Source organism: Nerophis ophidion, linkage group LG10 (genome assembly GCF_033978795.1).
Source record: "Nerophis ophidion isolate RoL-2023_Sa linkage group LG10, RoL_Noph_v1.0, whole genome shotgun sequence".
NCBI lineage: Eukaryota > Metazoa > Chordata > Actinopteri > Syngnathiformes > Syngnathidae > Nerophis > Nerophis ophidion.
In genome coordinates this window covers 71,776,434-71,796,012 of record NC_084620.1, presented here as the reverse complement: position 1 = coordinate 71,796,012, position 19,579 = coordinate 71,776,434, and the positions used below count along the sequence as shown (strand labels likewise).

The window sequence follows — 19,579 nt, the reverse complement described above, 5'->3', positions numbered from 1 at the left end:
ACTAAGTTACTGTTTACTTGGTTGCAAATTAAACACCAACTCTCTCACTTCACTGTCAATATTTTCATGATTCGGCTCTCACTAATCCTTCCCAGCGTGTGCAGCTAGACAGATAGTTAACAACAAGCAGAAACAGAAACTCAACAGGTTTCATGTTTATTTTTGTTTATAAATAATTTTCCATCCGTAGTTTTATTTTTTTGCACTTCTTCTTCATTTGCAAGATTGAAAATATCAACATACAGTATTTCCTTGAATTGCCGCCGGGGCGCTAATTATTTTAAAACCTCTTCTCACTCCGGCACTTACCTAAAGCAATTGGTAAATTTAGGCCTGCGCGTATAAATTTGAGTGTGATGTAAGGATACCATCATGAAAAGTACATTTAATAAACATTTTTTTTATTATGGTCTTACCTTTACTTATAAATGAAGTCCATGCGCAGCTCCTTCTGATCAAAAGCATTGATAACTTGTTTATAGAAGTCTTCCTTATCTTTCTTCAGTTTTAAAAGTCTCTCTGTCTCGATGGAGATCTTCTTTTATTACCTCCTGCTTCGATTGAAAGTCCAGTTTAGAAAACTGTTTTATTTTAGATATGTAATCCTCCATGTTAAAAGTGCAAGCGAGAGGAAAAAATAAAGGATCGCTGCTCACTCTTGCTGCTTGTTGTCACTTCTTCTGCAGCCGAGTAGTCGCAAGAAGGATCACTTGCGCCCTCTAGCACCAGGAGGCGGGAGTCATTTAATGACTCATATTTGACACACGCAGCTACGGTATATTAATAAAACATAGCTGCTTACTGTTCTTTTTAGCATATTCAATAGCTTGGACCTTAAATCCTACTGAATAGCTCTTAATCTTCTTCCCTTTATGCCATTTCAAATGATTGAAATCAGCCTCTTCCATTTTGAAAATGATGACAGGTGAAGTGTCACTCGTGACGTGACGAGTTTGACCCGGCGGAAATTGTAGACATATGCTAATAAAAATAATATTTGGCGAAACGAGTTTGACCCGGCGTTAATCCTGAGCTGGCGGTAATGCTAAGCACGCGCTAATTATTTTGTGAAACGAGTTTGACTCGGCAGTAATTCTAGGCAGGTGCATACTATATACCCGGCGGCAATTCAAGGAAATACGGTAAATTAAACATTACAAAAGTATAATGTCCATTGTGCATTTTACAGCAATAAAATAGTGTTAATACATTCACACAATAAACTACAGATGTTTAGATGTATACAAGTTAAACAACTCCAAATTGCACACAATGAATGTGACTCATCACAATTAAAACAAAGGTTTAGCATTATTGCCCTCTCCTGGTTAAATTTAGTCCTACATGTATTCAATGCCTGCGATGAGGTGGCGACTTGTCCAGGGTGTACGTCGCCTTCTGCCCGATTGTAGCTGAGATAGGCACCAGTGCCCCCCGCGACCCCAAAGGGAATAAGCGGTAGAAAATGGATGGATGGATGTATTCAATGAACTTTGCTCAGAGACAAATAAATAAAACGACTATGAATACAAAAAAAACACCACAAAGTCAGCAATTTTAGCACAAAACCAAGTAAATATTTGATGCACAATATTATTATTCTACCACTTTTATTGTATTTTTAAAGGCTCGTCACATGCAAGGAAACTCAACAATTTCTGCAAACACGTGGATTCCAGCAAAAAAAAAAAGTTTTTGGGGGAGACAACTAATGCAAGATTTTTAAAAGACTTTGTAGCGCCCCCTGGGAAAAAAATGAATTAGCCCCTGCCTTTGATTTCATGTCTTGTCACAGAATTGTCTGCAGATGACTATCATGACAAAACACACAGAAAAGTCTCAAGAACTCATATTTGAAAACAAACAGGAAGTCAGCCATCTTGTTTTTTGTCCACCATTTTTAGGCCGAAAACTACTTTAACAAACTCCTCCTGGAGGTTTTTACCCAGCGAGTCTTTAATAACAGATACTGACCGGACGTGCAGGCAATCATCAATTACAGAGTGGTTGTGTCTACGCCGTAGGATGTGGGCGTGGCATGGCAGCCAACTTTCATCCAATGATTCGCCACAAAACTTTCAACATTTGTAACGCTGTTCCACCAACTCAGATCTTGGCCATAATCGCTACAAATGATGAAAGTGACACCCTGAGGAGCAGCAACTGTTCACACCCAAACCCAGTGGGCGCTGCTCACTGCTCACTGCTCCTCGCCATCAAACTGTCATTATTGCACTTTAGAGAATCAACTCTCCTTCCAAACTTTACGGTGGGGAAGTGATCATGACTCCACAACAATATCCACCTTCCTGCACCACATTTCCCCCTAGTGGTGGAAAATTGTAACAATTTCCTTGCACTCGCTACAACCTTTATGAATGTTTTCCAGGGCGGGCGGGGCACAGGGGGGGTGGTGAGTTGCACAAGGGGGGGTGGTGAGTTGCACAAGGGGGGGCGGTGAGTTGCACAGGGGGGGTGGTGAGTTGCACAAGGGGGGGTGGTGAGTTGAACAGGGGGGGTGGTGAGTTGCACAAGGGGGGGTGGTGAGTTGCACAGGGGGGTGGTGAGTTGCACAGGGGGGGTGGTGAGTTGCACAGGGGGGGTGGTGAGTTGCACAGGAGGTGCGGGGGCTTTTCATTTCATTTGACTACTACTGCTGCTGCTGAGAGCAACATAATGACTGACAAGTGTCACTTCTGAACGAGTCTTTGATCGATGCTGTGAGGAAGTGACAGATCCATAAAAGCCCAACTTGTCCAATGCAGATCCATATCAGCGTCATCACGGACAGAACTTTTCTTCTCCGCTGCCAATTTGTGTTGTTTTCATTCCAAATGCAGTCCTTCATGCCGCACAGCAAGAAGTGCATCAGTGCCTCCATGGCATCGATCCTCATAGCGGCCTGGACTGATTGTTACATAAGGCGGGCCGGGAACAAAGCAAACGCTGTCACGCTGCATCGATCCCACACTGCTCTGGAAAACATCAAAACACTCCTTCGTGCAATCTAAATCTTGTAGGGGGGGAAAAAGCACTTTGATAACAAATTGGGTGACTTTCCTTTGGGGCGACATGTTGGTGGAAGTGGAGATAAAGTGGAGATAAAGTGGAGATAAAGTGGAGATAAAGTGGGGATGAAGTGGAGATAAAGTGAAGATAAAGTGGAGATAAAGTGGAGATAAAGTGGAGATAAAGTGGACACAAAGTGGAGATAAAGTGGAGATAAAGTGGACATAAAGTGGAGATAAAGTGGAGATAAAGTGGACATAAAGTGGAGATAAAGTGGAGATAAAGTGGAGATAAAGTGGAGATAAAGTGGAGATAAAGTGGAGATAAAGTGGAGATAAAGTGGAGATAAAATGGAGATAAAGTGGAGATATAGTGGAGATAAAGTGGAGATAAAGTGGAGATAAAGTGGAGATAAAGTGGAGATAAAGTGGAGATAAAATGGAGATAAAGTGGAGATAAAGTGGAGATAAAGTGGAGATAAAGTGGAGATAAAGTGGAGATAAAGTGGAGATAAAGTGGAGATAAAGTGGAGATAAAATGGAGATAAAGTGGAGATAAAGTGGAGATAAAATGGAGATAAAGTGGAGATAAAGTGGAGATAAAGTGGAGATAAAATGGAGATAAAATGGAGATAAAGTGGAGATAAAGTGGAGATAAAGTGGAGATAAAGTGGAGATAAAGTGAAGATAAAGTGGAGATAAAGTGGAGATAAAGTGGAGATAAAGTGGAGATAAAGTGGAGATAAAGTGGAGATAAAATGGAGATAAAGTGGAGATAAAGTGGAGATAAAGTGGAGATAAAGTGGAGATAAAATGGAGATAAAATGGAGATAAAGTGGAGATAAAGTGGAGATAAAGTGGAGATAAAGTGGAGATAAAGTGGAGATAAAGTGAAGATAAAGTGGAGATAAAGTGGAGATAAAGTGGAGATAAAGTGAAGATAAAGTGGAGATAAAGTGGAGATAAAGTGGAGATCAAGTGGAGATAAAGTGGAGATAAAGTGGAGATAAAATGGAGATAAAGTGGAGATAAAGTGGAGATAAAGTGGAGATAAAGTGGAGATAAAGTGGAGATAAAATGGAGATAAAGTGGAGATAAAGTGGAGATAAAGTGGAGATAAAGTGGAGATAAAATGGAGATAAAGTGGAGATAAAGTGGAGATAAAGTGGAGATAAAGTGAAGATAAAGTGGAGATAAAGTGGAGATAAAGTGGAGATAAAGTGGAGATAAAGTGGAGATAAAATGGAGATAAAGTGGAGATAAAGTGGAGATAAAGTGGAGATAAAGTGGAGATAAAATGGAGATAAAATGGAGATAAAGTGGAGATAAAGTGGAGATAAAGTGGAGATAAAGTGGAGATAAAGTGGAGATAAAGTGAAGATAAAGTGGAGATAAAGTGGAGATAAAGTGGAGATAAAGTGAAGATAAAGTGGAGATAAAGTGGAGATAAAGTGGAGATCAAGTGGAGATAAAGTGGAGATAAAGTGGAGATAAAGTGGAGATAAAATGGAGATAAAGTGGAGATAAAGTGGAGATAAAGTGGAGATAAAGTGGAGATAAAGTGGAGATAAAATGGAGATAAAGTGGAGATAAAGTGGAGATAAAGTGGAGATAAAGTGGAGATAAAATGGAGATAAAATGGAGATAAAGTGGAGATAAAGTGGAGATAAAGTGGAGATAAAGTGGAGATAAAGTGAAGATAAAGTGGAGATAAAGTGGAGATAAAGTGGAGATAAAGTGGAGCTAAAGTGGAGATAAAGTGGAGATAAAGTGGAGATAAAATGGAGATAAAGTGGAGATAAAGTGGAGATAAAGTTTGAGTTTGAGTTTGAGTTTGAGTTTATTTCGAACATGCAAGCATACAACATGATACATCACAATTTCAAGTGGAGATAAAGTGGAGATAAAATGGAGATAAAATGGAGATAAAGTGGAGATAAAGTGGAGATAAAGTGGAGATAAAGTGAAGATAAAGTGGAGATAAAGTGGAGATAAAGTGGAGATAAAGTGGAGATAAAGTGGAGATAAAGTGGAGATAAAGTGAAGATAAAATGGAGATAAAGTGGAGATAAAGTGGAGATAAAGTGGAGATAAAGTGAAGATAAAGTGGAGATAAAGTGGAGATAAAGTGGAGATAAAGTGGAGATAAAGTGGAGATAAAGTGGAGATAAAGTGGAGATAACGTGGAGATAAAGTGGAGCTAAAGTGGAGATAAAGTGGAGATAAAGTGGAGATAAAATGGAGATAAAGTGGAGATAAAGTGGAGATAAAGTTTGAGTTTGAGTTTGAGTTTATTTCGAACATGCAAGCATACAACATGATACATCACAATTTCAAGTGGAGATAAAGTGGAGATAAAATGGAGATAAAATGGAGATAAAGTGGAGATAAAGTGGAGATAAAGTGGAGATAAAGTGGAGATAAAGTGAAGATAAAGTGGAGATAAAGTGGAGATAAAGTGGAGATAAAGTGGAGATAAAGTGGAGATAAAGTGGAGATAAAGTGAAGATAAAATGGAGATAAAGTGGAGATAAAGTGGAGATAAAGTGGAGATAAAGTGAAGATAAAGTGGAGATAAAGTGGAGATAAAGTGGAGATAAAGTGGAGATAAAGTGGAGATAAAGTGGAGATAAAGTGGAGATAACGTGGAGATAAAGTGGAGATAAAGTGGAGATAAAGTGGAGATAAAGTGTCTGTGGGAAATAATGACACGCTGCTGCAGGATTGAGACTAACTTTGTTTATTTTGCTGCTCGGCCACACAAGCAAGAAAGCAAAATGTGTTCCAAGAGAATTCAGCGACTAAAGATGACATCATCTCTCTAGGATTTCAGAGAAAAGTGCTTTTTTTTTCTCATCAATTTATTTGGCAGAATTGTCTGGGTTACTGAAAAAGGATGTATTTGAAAAGAAGTTATTAAAGACTCGACATGAGACTCTTTGGCCACCACACCTTTCTATTGTTGGCGTGATCATTACCTTCTCAATCCTAACTCCATTCAGAATCAATACTTCTCAATAACATTCTGTGATGAACTACATTCCTCCATAAAATAGACAAACCGCTCTGATCAATGTCTGTATTACGTAAAAGAAAAGTGCTTTTGGTTCGTCAAATTCAACTAAACATTTAATAAAGGCAAACACAAATATGGAAACATGAAACATGAAACATATTCAGGCATTGAATAGGAAAACATGATTTAATTAAAATACTAAAACAAGAACAAACAAAAGGAGAACACAAGGCGGATAACAAACTAAAAGAGCTAGCATGGGAGCTAGAAAATAACGAGCCTAGCGTGGAAGCTAGCAGGTAGCGAGCAGGAAACAGAAGTCGTTACTTGTAGTATAAAAACAAACTGGAAGCAGGGAACAAAAAACAGTAAGCTACAAACAGCTAACAAATATAGCTTACCACTACACTGCAATGTAGGTACAAACAGCTAACAAATATAGCTTACCACTACAGCTAACAAATATAGCTTACCACTACGCTGCAATGACACGAGCAGTAGGAACGACAAGTAGAACTGACATTGACACGACACGGCAGGAGCGACAATAATCCAGCCCTGACTGGAGGACAAAGCAGGTAAAAATAGGAGCGGGCTGATTGACACCAGGTGTGGCCAGTTGCCAATCAGCCGCAGCTGAGGGGAAACAGCACTCATGGAGAAAGACAGGAAACAGACAAAATAAAAGTGCTGACAGGAAATACTACACACAGAGGAAAAAATTAAAACACAACCAAACTGTCACGGGCAAGTCTGACAATGTCATTTTTTTTTCCTATATATCTATAGATATTTATATTTTTAATGATCTATAGAAAACATGGACCAGGACGAACATATCATGAATATTAACAAATGAACCTTTCCACTGATTGTAATAATCCCCTCAGCTGTTAAGGCAGAAAGGAAGTGAAAGACCAGCATGGAAACGATCAGTAAATGTAAAGAAAATAGTCAAATCACAACAAACATTAAACAGTTTTTGTTTTGAAGGTGAAAAAATATGGAATATGTAAGAAGTGCCTGATAAAGTGTAAGAAAATAGTGCAAAATGTCAACTTAGAGAAAGAAGTATTTGCAGGTTTGGTGGCAGGAAGTCACAGCTGTGTAACATTTTATTTGGTCTTTTATTATTATTAAAGTATGGGAATTATTATTATTATTATTCTTATTTAAGTATGGACATGAGATTATGAGACGCAGTAACTATTATTTAGATATCAGAGGACCAAAATATCATTTTAAAGTAGCACATTTGTTATTTATTGGAGTTAAACAGTCCTGCACTTTAGTTCCTACCTGTTGTTTCCGTACATCCGAATAGGGAACGGACGTGTGTTGTTAAGACTACGGTCCGCTTGAGAAAAAAATAAAAAAGTCCAACCAACTTTTCCTCTTTTAGCGACTATTTCTTCACTTCCTGCAGCACTCATTTTGGATTTCTTTTGCTCTGTGCAGAGAATCAACAGCGAGACGCTGGAGGCTGCAACCAAAAGTGATGCTTGATAGTGTTACGCTACTGGCGGCGTTGCACCATTTCCTCAACCACCATTCAACTCATTTGATATTGATCGTGATTACCTGGATTCTGAAAATTACTTTGAAAAAGTAATTGTAGTCACTCGTTACTTTAAAAAAATTAATTGAATTACTCCTTAATAAATGTAATTAACTACCAGGGAAAGTCATTGATACGTTACTTAAAACAATCAGTTTGATAAGAGAGCACAGAGTGTGGGGTCTGTGCTTTTAAGAGGCGGAGCCTGTTGCCTAGCGCTGTCTGGCACCATTGAGGCTTCCAAAGGAGCATGTGTTTGCTAGCTGTAGCAGTTAGCAGCTGCAGTTTGCATCTTTGACGTCAGCTCTTTGGAATCTTTATCAACCGGAGGCAACACAATCCGCTGCAAAGAGATCCAGTGTGCTTCCACTGCTGGCAACAAACGGGGTATTGTTTGGATGGCAAGTTTGTCACTTCAAGCATTGATTAGTTGTACAATATTGCCATGGTCTACGTGTGCGTATGATGTGGTCTGCCGTGTCACAGGTACCGCTTCCTGTTTGATATCAAGTCCATTGGAGTGCGATACTGCTTGTTGCCTTCACCAGTAAAAAGACATTTCCTGCATTAAACTCCCTGTCTTGTTGTGGACATAAAACCACATCAAAATATAGTGTGCCACGTTGTTAGAATCATTATTTACCAGTTATCACACAACTCTTATGCCATTGCTCTACTTACTATCTCTTGTGCCCAAGCTGTACTTTTTCTGTCTCGTGCAAGGGCACACAACTTGTTATCTTCCACGGCATGTGAGGAGTGGCCTCGCCGCAGATGTTTTCTGTCTTTCAGCCTGCTAACAGGCAAGGACGAACCAGGACCTCAACAACGATAAGGCAGACAAAGCAGAGACAGGGCACAATCACAAGGCCCCCAGCACATTCCGTGCTTGCATAATGTGTGAGCCCTCCCTTTAGAAGCAGCCTCAGGGATGTAACGAGGGAACTCCCAAACTGAATAAATAGGGGAGCGCGTGGGCTGTTACTCAGAGTGTAGGGTGAGACTGTAACTGAGTGTGCAGTTCCATGCGTTCTCCTCATGAGCAAAATTGAACTCTGTCTCTGGCTGATTCCTTGCTTCTTGTTCTGTTTAATAGATAGTTTGGTGCTTCAACCTGACATCACTAACGATGTTGTAATGGAACTAAAAACAATTAGATTACTGGCCATTAAAGCCGTTATTGTTGATTCTATGTCTATGGCGATGTATAATGATATCGTTTTCTGGACCCAGCCCTGTGTGTCCGTGCCTCACATCAGGATGGGCCCGATCAGTCCAGTCCTGCTATGGCCAGGGATGTGTTGACAGCTGGGAAAAGTCCATTTGAAGTGTGCAGGTGGAGGGCCAGAGGAGGCGCTGATGGAAATGAGGCGTGAAGACCAGGACAAAGAGCGGCAGGACAAAAGGCGATACGGGCAAGCGGTGAAATGAGAAACGAGGTGGACAAAGAAGCAGAGAACGTCTTCTCTCATTTCTCCTTCCAAGTAGAAACCTCTGACAATGGAACTCAAGTCCGGCTTAGTCCGGGCCGGGGACTGGGACCAGGAAAGTTCTGGTAATTGGATCATTCATGAAAAGAGCTTTTCCTGAAGTCTGGCCAACATTGGGACTTGACCTCAAAGTCAACATTCTGAGTGACTACATCACTTCCTAATATAATATCTATCCATTTTCTACCACATATTGTGTAATATAATATATATAAGCTTTGTCATTAGCTGATATCATACAAGTGACATGTCATCCTTCCACTGTAACTTGTCTCCATAACAACGTGTCTTTCACGTAGTGCACACAGGAGGTCAGGAGGTCACCTACAGCTTTGATTGATTGATTGATACTTTTATTAGTAGATTGCACAGTACAGTACATATTCCCTACAATTGAGAACTAAATGGTAACACCCCAATAAGTTGTACAACTTGTTTAAATCGGGGTCCACCTTCACCAATTTATGGTGAAGATAATAATCGTGTAGTGATATCATGTGGCCAGTACACATCATTGTTGTATCACAAGCCATGACTATGATGTGGCCCCCACAGTAAAAGAGTTAGGTCTCCCACACTAACCATCCAGGCGTGTGTTGCCTTTTGATGAAAAGTGGTCTTATAGAATTGCAGGTCAATGTGTGATGGAGAACATTTATTTGTCTGCTTGCACAAACTGGAAGAAACATATTCTGACCAGTGAGTGACTTCTCCCTTCTCCTCTTCTTTATTCCAGTTAACAGTGCACCATTGTCTCACGCTGACTTGACTTGCATCATGTGCTCTCTCCCCCCTCCCAACTGAGCCTACTCCCTCCCTCCCACCTTGTATTCGGTGCATAAAGAACAAGACGTCTCGCTTCCTATTGCACACTCCTTACATACACTCTGTTGACAAAAGTATTTGGCCACCTGCCTTGACTCACATATGAAGTTGAAGTGCCATTCCATTCCTAGCCCATAGGGTTCAATATGACACCTTTTGCAGCTATTACAGCTTCAATTCTTTTGGGAAGGCTGTCCACAAGGTTGTGGAGTGTGTTTATAGCAATTTTCCACCACTGGTCCAAAAGCGCATTGGTGATGTTGGCGGAGAAGGCCAGGCTCTCAGTCTCCGTTCTAATTCATCCCAAAAGTGTTCTATGGGGTTCAGGTCAGGACTCTGTGCAGGCCAGTCAAGTCCATCCACACCATACTCCGTCATCCATGTCTTTATGGACCTTGCTTTGTGCACTGGTCATGTTGGAAGAGGAAGGGGCCCGCTCCAAACTGTTTCCACAACGTTGGGAGCATTGAATCATCCAAAATGCTTAGCTATCCTGGAGCATTCAAAGGTCAATTCACTGGAACTAAGGGCTAAGGGACCGAGCCCAACTCCTGAAAAACAACCCCACACCTTAATTCCTCCTCCACCACATTTCACACTCAGCACAATGCAGTCCAAAATGTAGCGTTCTCCTGGCAACCTCCAAAGCCAGACTGGTCCATCAAATTGCCAGATGGAAAAGTGTGATTCATCAGTCCAGAGAAGGTGTTTCCACTGCTGTAGAGTTCAGTGGTGATGTCCTTTACATCACTCCATTCCACGCTTGGCATTGGACTTGGTGATGTATGGCTTAGATGCAGCTGCTCGGCCATGCAAACAGTCTGTGTACTGTGCGTGGGCTAATTGGAAGGTGACATGAAGTCTGGAGCTGTGTAGCAAGTGACTGTGCAGAAAGTCTTTGCACTATGCTGACCTCTCTGTCACTTTACCTGGCCCACCACTTGCTGGCTGACTTGCTGTTGTTCCCAAACTCTTCACTTTTCTCAGAATAAAGTTGACTTTGGAATATTTAGGAGCGAGGAACTTTCAGGACTGGATTTGTTGCACAGGTGGCATCCTATGACAGTTCCATGCTGGAAATCACTGAGAGCGGCCCATTCTTTCACAAATCTTTGTAGAAACAGTCTCTGCTTGATTTGATACACCGGGCCAAGTGATTAGTGATTCTCAACATTTGGATGGCTGACCAAATACTTTTGGCAACATAGTGTACTTTGCTAGCAATGTGAACTATGCCTTTTGAAAAGCTTTCATATAAATTGAATCAAGTAGTCAAAACAAATACAATTGTCTTTCTGATAAGATGCAAACTTAACACGTCTACGGTCCATTTTGTCACGAGGGACGCTCATATTGCTGCGCGTTTTGTCACCCCAAGATGCAAGAGCACCAGACGGGCAGGAATAGAAGGTAAGAGCTGGATTTAATATACAAATATAAATAGCACTGCTACAAAAACTGACAGGAAATAAACAAAAGAAAACGCGTTCCGAACGCACGGGAAGCTAAAGCTAAACTTAGCAGTGAGTAAAGAGTCCAAAAGTACGTGCCGAGCGCACGAGAAGCTAAGGCGAAACTTAGCATGGAAAACAGGAATGTCTCATGAAAGTTGCTTACCGCAAACAAAGGATCCAGAAAGAACAGAGCGAGAAGCATGGCCGGCTCTACGCAGGGGCAAGAGGGGGCAGAGCCCCCTTAAATAAATGTCTTGCCCACTCAAATCAAAATTTGAGAAAGCAAATTTTAATAAACTCACAAAATTACTACATTACAAGTTGACAAAATGATCTGCACTAGCGGAAAAATCCGCCGAAAAAGGGACACACACGATATAGTAGTGTCGGCTTCCCTCTCATCCCTCTCATCCCTCCCTCCGCTGGGCGTGTATTCATCATTCCACATTCCACAGGCTGCGCAGCAGACGCACACCCCTCAGCCCTCAATAAACATCCAATCACTGTTGCAGTATGAAAGTAAAAGAAAAGGAAAAGTTGTCTACATTTATCATATACTTGTTAGGATGGGTGTATTTGTGTAGTCTTATCTGTCATAAACACGTTTATCGTTGCGGACTTTTGGTGCTACGGAGTTCCTTTTTTTTTTACAACTTGACGAGAGCAGTGACAGCGGAGGCTCTGAGCAGCAGTGGTTTGGAAGGCAGAGAGCCTCCACTGTCCCTGTAACAAGCTACAAGTCATTTATGATGCTGTTAATGACGGTAAAAATGAAACATAAGGTATACATCCTGCTTAGCAGTCCTCTTCTGCTGTCCTCTGTTCAGAGCGGAGTCCCTAGCAACGGCCCGTTTTACTTAGCAACGGTCTGGCAATTGACTGCTGGAATTCTTTTTCTGTTGTTTTTCTTGTAATTCTACATAGTCAACCTTTAATGTTTCAATCTACATTTTGTAATAAACAAACGATAAGTTTCATTTGATATGACCAAGACACCTAAAAACAAAAACACAGCCGTTTTCATCAATTTACAAGCAAGTGGGCAACACACATACATTGGAGTGAATGAATGTTGTGCCCAGATGAGTGCCCACGTCCACTGCATGTGACAAACTGAAGACAAGTGACCTGGGTCTGACAGACCCCTACGTACAGCCCCGCCCAGGCTGTAGTCCTGTACTGTTGTTGTTTTTCTTCATGTAATCACAGCAGGTTTTTTCTGTTGTTGTTCAAGCTTACTTATTTTCTGCTCCAGCAGCTCACAAAGAGAAAGTTAATGCTCTGTAATGCATCCATTTTTCAGAGCATTTCAAAAGTCTAGTCCTGCTCCTGCATGTAGTTGTAGTAGCAATGATCCTTTGACATTCTTTATCATTATTCATCAGACTACCTTTCAGTTTTGTAAATATTGACTGTAGTGTGTGAAGTCCTACTTTGGGTCAAAATGTATTTGAGAGTTAGGCCATCCAGTTAGGATAAATGTTATGTTGTTGGTTGATCAAATCTGGATGAAGGATGTTTTATTTTATTTTATTCATTTATTTTTCAGTCCCCCCCCCCTGAGGGATTGCCACCTTATTGTGGTCAGGGGGTTTGCGTGCCTCAGTGACCGTAAGAGCTATACCAGCAGGAGCTTAGTCTTCAGGTGGGACAGCCAAGTTGGACAGGTGTGAAGGTAGAGGCCTGACAAAGTGCAATCCACTACTCCAGGTTGGCGTTGGACACATAGCTAAAGACCCATTTCAATGAAGAAAGCATCGTTACTATAAGCACAAAAAAAAAGTGCTGGAGCATGATGTGTACACATGATGCCCCCTTCACATTTCTGACCGCCCCCTCATAAAAGCATGCCTAGAACCACCCTGGCGAGAAGGCAGGCTTAAATACAGAAGTAATCAATGAAACACAGGTGCGTGTCAATAAAAGGAACAGGTGGAACAAATCAGAAACCACGGAGACATGATAAATAAGGAAATGCAAAAACTAAGAACAGGAAAAGTCCAAAATGATCGAAAAAACACAAAAGGACTCAAAAACCAAAATGTGTTAAGATCCGGGCGGCAGATCATAACACATTTCTCTCTCTGCTTCATAAAAAGATAACATTTAAAGACGGAACGTGAAGAAACTTTCAGCAGAAGGGTTAGCTTGTAATAAGCTCTGATTCATCCTCCTCCTTTTTGAACATGTTCAGTGAACAGAAGTGGGTGGAGTTGCCAAAAAGATGTAACGTTACTTTAAAGCGGGGGAACTTACCTTTTTACCTTTTCCACTCCAGAGAGGTCTGGGCCGCCTTCCAATGTCAACACAGACTTAGAACAACTGATGATGAAAGAAGTCAACTCACAGCTGCATGATGAGGTACAGGTGCTCCGGACTCTCGTAGATGTCCTCCAGCGCCACGATGTTCTCGTGTTTGATCCTGCAGACAACACACTTGTTCAACGTTCTATCTTCACGATGTTCTCATGTTTGATCCTGCAGACAACACACTTGTTCAACCTTCTATCTTCACGATGTTCTCATGTTTGATCCTGCAGACAACACACTTGTTCAACGTTCTATCTTCACGATGTTCTCATGTTTGATCCTGCAGACAACACACTTGTTCAACGTTCTATCTTCACGATGTTCTCATGTTTGATCCTGCAGACAACACACTTGTTCAACGTTCTATCTCCACAATGTTCTCATGTTTGATCCTGCAGACAACACACTTGTTCAACGTTCTATCTTCACGATGTTCTCATGTTTGATCCTGCAGACAACACACTTCTTCAACGTTCTATCTTCACGATGTTCTCATGTTTGATCCTGCAGACAACACACTTGTTCAACGTTCTATCTTCACGATGTTCTCATGTTTGATCCTGCAGACAACACACTTGTTCAACGTTCTATCTCCACGATGTTCTCATGTTTGATCCTGCAGACAACACATTTCTTCAACGTTCTATCTCCACAATGTTCTCATGTTTGATCCTGCAGACAACACACTTGTTCAACGTTCTATCTTCACAATGTTCTCATGTTTGATCCTGCAGACAACACACTTCTTCAACGTTCTATCTTCACGATGTTCTCATGTTTGATCCTGCAGACAACACACTTCTTCAACGTTCTATCTTCACGATGTTCTCATGTTTGATCCTGCACACAACACACTTCTTCAACGTTCTATCTTCACGATGTTCTCATGTTTGATCCTGCAGACAACACACTTGTTCAACGTTCTATCTTCACGATGTTCTCATGTTTGATCCTGCAGACAACACACTTGTTCAACGTTCTATCTTCACAATGTTCTCATGTTTGATCCTGCAGACAACACACTTCTTCAACCTTCTATCTTCACGATGTTCTCATGTTTGATCCTGCAGACAACACACTTGTTCAACGTTCTATCTTCACGATGTTCTCATGTTTGATCCTGCAGACAACACACTTGTTCAACCTTCTATCTTCACGATGTTCTCATGTTTGATCCTGCAGACAACACACTTCTTCAACGTTCTATCTTCACGATGTTCTCATGTTTGATCCTGCAGACAACACACTTCTTCAACGTTCTATCTTCACGATGTTCTCATGTTTGATCCTGCAGACAACACACTTCTTCAACGTTCTATCTTCACGATGTTCTCATGTTTGATCCTGCAGACAACACACTTCTTCAACGTTCTATCTCCACAATGTTCTCGTGTTTGATCCTGCAGACAACACACTTGTTCAACGTTCTATCTCCACAATGTTCTCATGTTTGATCCTGCAGACAACACACTTGTTCAACGTTCTATCTTCACGATGTTCTCATGTTTGATCCTGCAGACAACACACTTCTTCAACGTTCTATCTTCACGATGTTCTCATGTTTGATCCTGCAGACAACACACTTGTTCAACGTTCTATCTTCACGATGTTCTCATGTTTGATCCTGCAGACAACACACTTCTTCAACGTTCTATCTTCACGATGTTCTCATGTTTGATCCTGCAGACAACACACTTGTTCAACCTTCTATCTTCACGATGTTCTCATCTTTGATCCTGCAGACAACACACTTGTTCAACGTTCTATCTTCACGATGTTCTCATGTTTGATCCTGCAGACAACACACTTGTTCAACCTTCTATCTTCACGATGTTCTCATGTTTGATCCTGCAGACAACACACTTGTTCAACGTTCTATCTCCACTCATGAAGTGATCATGTTTCCACTGAGAGTCTGCAGCTGCCTTCACACACATCACATGCATCCTTTAGTCCACCAGACACAATCCTCACAACCTTAACCTTTCCTTGCCAGTCCTGATCCTGGGTGGAGCACTCCATTTAGAATCCATTCCCACGTCAACCTTTCTCCATTTTGCCCAATCTATTATAATGAAACTTTTGCAAAGCAGGTTAAAAGGTGTGAAAAACACATTCTGGTTGGCCTCAAAATGTCTTTTATAAAATGAATTTTTATAAGTGAAGTGAATTATATTTATATAGCGCTTTTCTCTAGTGACTCAAAGCACTTTACATAGTGAAAGCCAATATCAAAGTTACATTTAAAGCAGTTTGGGTGGCACTGGGAGCAGAACAAAATAATAATCATAATACCGTATTTCCTTGAATTGGCGGCGGGTATATAGTAGGCACCTGCCTAGAATTTCCACTGGGTCAAACTCGTCACGTCACGAGTGACACTTCACCTGTCATCATTTTCAAAATGGAGGAGGCTGATTTCAATCATTTGAAATGGCATAAAGGGAAGAAGATTAAGAGCTATTCAGTAGGATTTAAGGTCCAAGCTATTAAATATGCTAAAAAGAACAGTAAGCAGCTATGTTTTGTTAATATACCGTAGCTGCGTGTGTCAAATATGAGTCATTAAATGACTCCCGCCTCCTGGTGGTAGAGGGCGCTAGTGATCCTTCTTGCGACTACTCGGCTGCAGAAGACGTGACAACAAGCAGCCATCCTTTATTTTTTCCTCTCGCTTGCACTTTTAACACGGAGGATTACATATCTAAAATAAAACAGTTTTCTAAACTGGACTTTCAATCGAAGCAGGAAGTAATAAAGGAAGATCTCCATCGAGACAGAGAGACCTTTAAAACTGAAGAAAGATAAGGAAGACTTCTATAAACAAGTTATCGATGCTTTTGATCAGAAGGAGCGGCACATGGACTTCATTTATAAGTAAAGGTAAGACCATAATAAGGTTTTTTTTATTAAATGTACTTTTCATGATGGTATCCTTACATCACACTCAAATTTATAAGCACAGGCCTAAATTTACTGCATGCCTTTGGTAAGTGCCGGAGTGAGAAGAGGTTTTAAATTAATTAGCGCCCCGGCGGCAATTGAAGGAAATATGGTATTTAGCAAGGTTTTTTCCAAGTCCCTTTTAAAGGACATGTACGTATAATCAAGGTTGTCTCAATGCACAAATACAACTTTTAAAGGACATGTACGTATAATCAAGGTTGTCTCAATGCACAAATACAACTTTTAAAGGACATGTACGTCTAATCAAGGTTGTCTCAATGTACAAATACAACTTTTAAAGGACATGTATGTATAATCAAGGTTGTCTCAATGCACAAATACAACTTTTAAAGGACATGTACGTATAATCAAGGTTGTATTAATGCCTTGTGCCTGCTGGGATGTAATTGTAATTAAAACATGTGTATTATATCCTTGTTAACATTGAAGAAAACCAAAAAAATCAACTTACGACAAAGAATAACTTTATAATCATTGTTTTTCAAGATAAAAAATGCATCAATATGCCTAAAATGAAAAAGAAAATCCTTATTCAAACTTAAACCTTTTTTGAGCAACTTTGATGCCGACAAATGACATGCAAGTCAATAAACACAAAAACATTAGCATCATTAATAATATACACAACATGTCTACATGGAGCACGTTTGCTAGTGTGCGTCTTTTTGGAAGCATGATACTGATGAAGCACGGGGCTCACACCTGGCGTGGCACGGTCCCACTACTTGACAACAACTAGCACAGATTGATAGTCCTTCCTCAGGTCTAATATCGCCATGGTTACACGGAGGCCATGTTGGGCTGCAGAGCTAACATGTGATCACCTTCCAATATTACGTGCGGGCGCCAATCATTTCTTCTTTGGGCGCACACACACACACACACACACACACACACACACACACACACACACACACACACACACACACACACACACACACACACACACTCCCAGGTGAGTATGTCAGTCATTACTAGTGTACAACTGCTGTGTTGGCAGAGCAGTGATGTGACTCATTTGTAGACGTGTGCAGAAAAAGACGGAAACAGTGTGTGTGTTTGTGTGTGTGTGTGTGTGCGTTTAAGGTCTGATAATGTGCGAGTGCTGCAGAAAAGCCAAGCGTGGACGCCAGAGGAGTGGTCTTCATTGAAGGACTTGTGAATGGAGGACATTCTTTCTGAGAAGGGCAAAGTATTTTCTGGAGAATATTTAGTGGTGAACAGGTTCAACCAAAAAAACTTTGTGGGGGAATCTTGCCTCTCCTTCACAATTATTATGAGAGACAAGACGACAAAAGGTTGTTGTTGTTTTTTTAATTAGCAATCCATTCTACTTCTAAATCACTTTAAAAATGCATTGAAGAATACTTCATGTTGTGTAACATGTATGATAACAAGGTGTACAACATTGTTATCTCTTATTGTAAGAGACAACACTGAGGAACTCTTTTTCTAGCCCAACAACACATTAGCCATAGGAGCTAGCTAGGGAAAGACATAAGCCATCTTGGAGGTCAACAAGAAAGATGTTGAGTGTGTCACACACACACACACACACACACACACACACACACACACACACACACACACACACACACACACACACACACACACACACACACACACACAACACAGTGTTACTGTGTCACACACACGACACAACACAGTGTGAGTGTGTCACACACACAACACAGTGGGAGTGTGTCACGCACGACACTGTGTTGTGTCGTGCGTGACACACAAACACAACACTGTGTGAGTGTGTCACACAAACACAACACTGAGTGAGTGTGTCACACAAACACAACACTGTGTGAGTGTGTCACACAAACACAACACTGTGTGAGTGTGTAACACAAACATGACACTCTGTGAGTGTGTGACACAAACACAACACAGTGTGTTAGTGTGTGACACACACTGTGTGTCACACACACACAAACCAGTGTGTGAGTGTGTCACACAAACACAACACTGTGTGAGTGTGTAACACAAACATGACACTGAGTGTGTAACACAAACACAACACAGTGTCATGTTTGTGTTACAAATACACACAGTGTTGTGTTTGTGTGTCACACACACACAAACCAGTGTGTATGTGTGTCACACACACACACACACACACACACACACACGCACACACACACTCACACACACCAGTGTGTGAGTGTGTGTGTGTGTGACACACGCACACAGTGTTGTGTGTGACACACTCACACAGTGTTGTGTGTGACACACTCGCACAGTGTTGTGTGTGACACACTCGCACAGTGTTGTGTGTTACACACTCGCACAGTGTTGTGTGTTACACACTCGCACAGTGTTGTGTGTTACACACTCGCACAGTGGTGTGTGTTACACACTCGCACAATGTTGTGTTTGTATGACACACTCAGTGTTGTGTGTGTGTGTGTGACACACTCACACAGTGGTGTGTGTGCCACACTCACACAGTGGTGTGTGTGCCACACTCACACAGTGGTGTGTGTGTGACACACTCACACACCACTGTGTGAGTGTGTCACACACACACACACACACACACACACACACACACACACACACACACACACACACACACACACACACACACACACAACACTGAGTGTGTCATACAAACACAACACTGTGTGAGTGTGTAACACACAACACTGTGCGAGTGTGTAACACACAATATTGTGTGAGTGTGTAACACACAACACTGTGATACAACAGCAGTCTGTAGAGAGTGAAAAGATGAAGAATGACATAACATAAAAGATGAAGAATGACATAACATAAAAGATGGACAGGATCTGTAAAGTATTGTTTTATGTTTTGTTTGTACTCCTTTTTGGACATGTTGGAAAAGAGAAATTGTAAACAATCACTATGTTGTTATTTATATGTGTTATTATTTAGTTATTTATTAATCATAGTTGACCTTTTGTTTTGCATTTCCTTTTCGT

At 41.0% G+C, this 19,579-nt stretch overlaps 1 protein-coding gene across 1 annotated transcript in view; it reads right to left on the bottom strand.

Moving 5' to 3' along the window:
* LOC133561243 (calcium/calmodulin-dependent protein kinase type 1D-like) overlaps positions 1-19,579 on the bottom strand; it is a 102,950-nt gene that overhangs the window by 55,652 nt on the left and 27,719 nt on the right. The window contains exon 3 of the mRNA XM_061914582.1: positions 13,699-13,773. Within this exon, the coding sequence (XP_061770566.1) occupies positions 13,699-13,773 (75 nt within the window). The remainder of the gene's footprint in view (positions 1-13,698; positions 13,774-19,579) is intronic.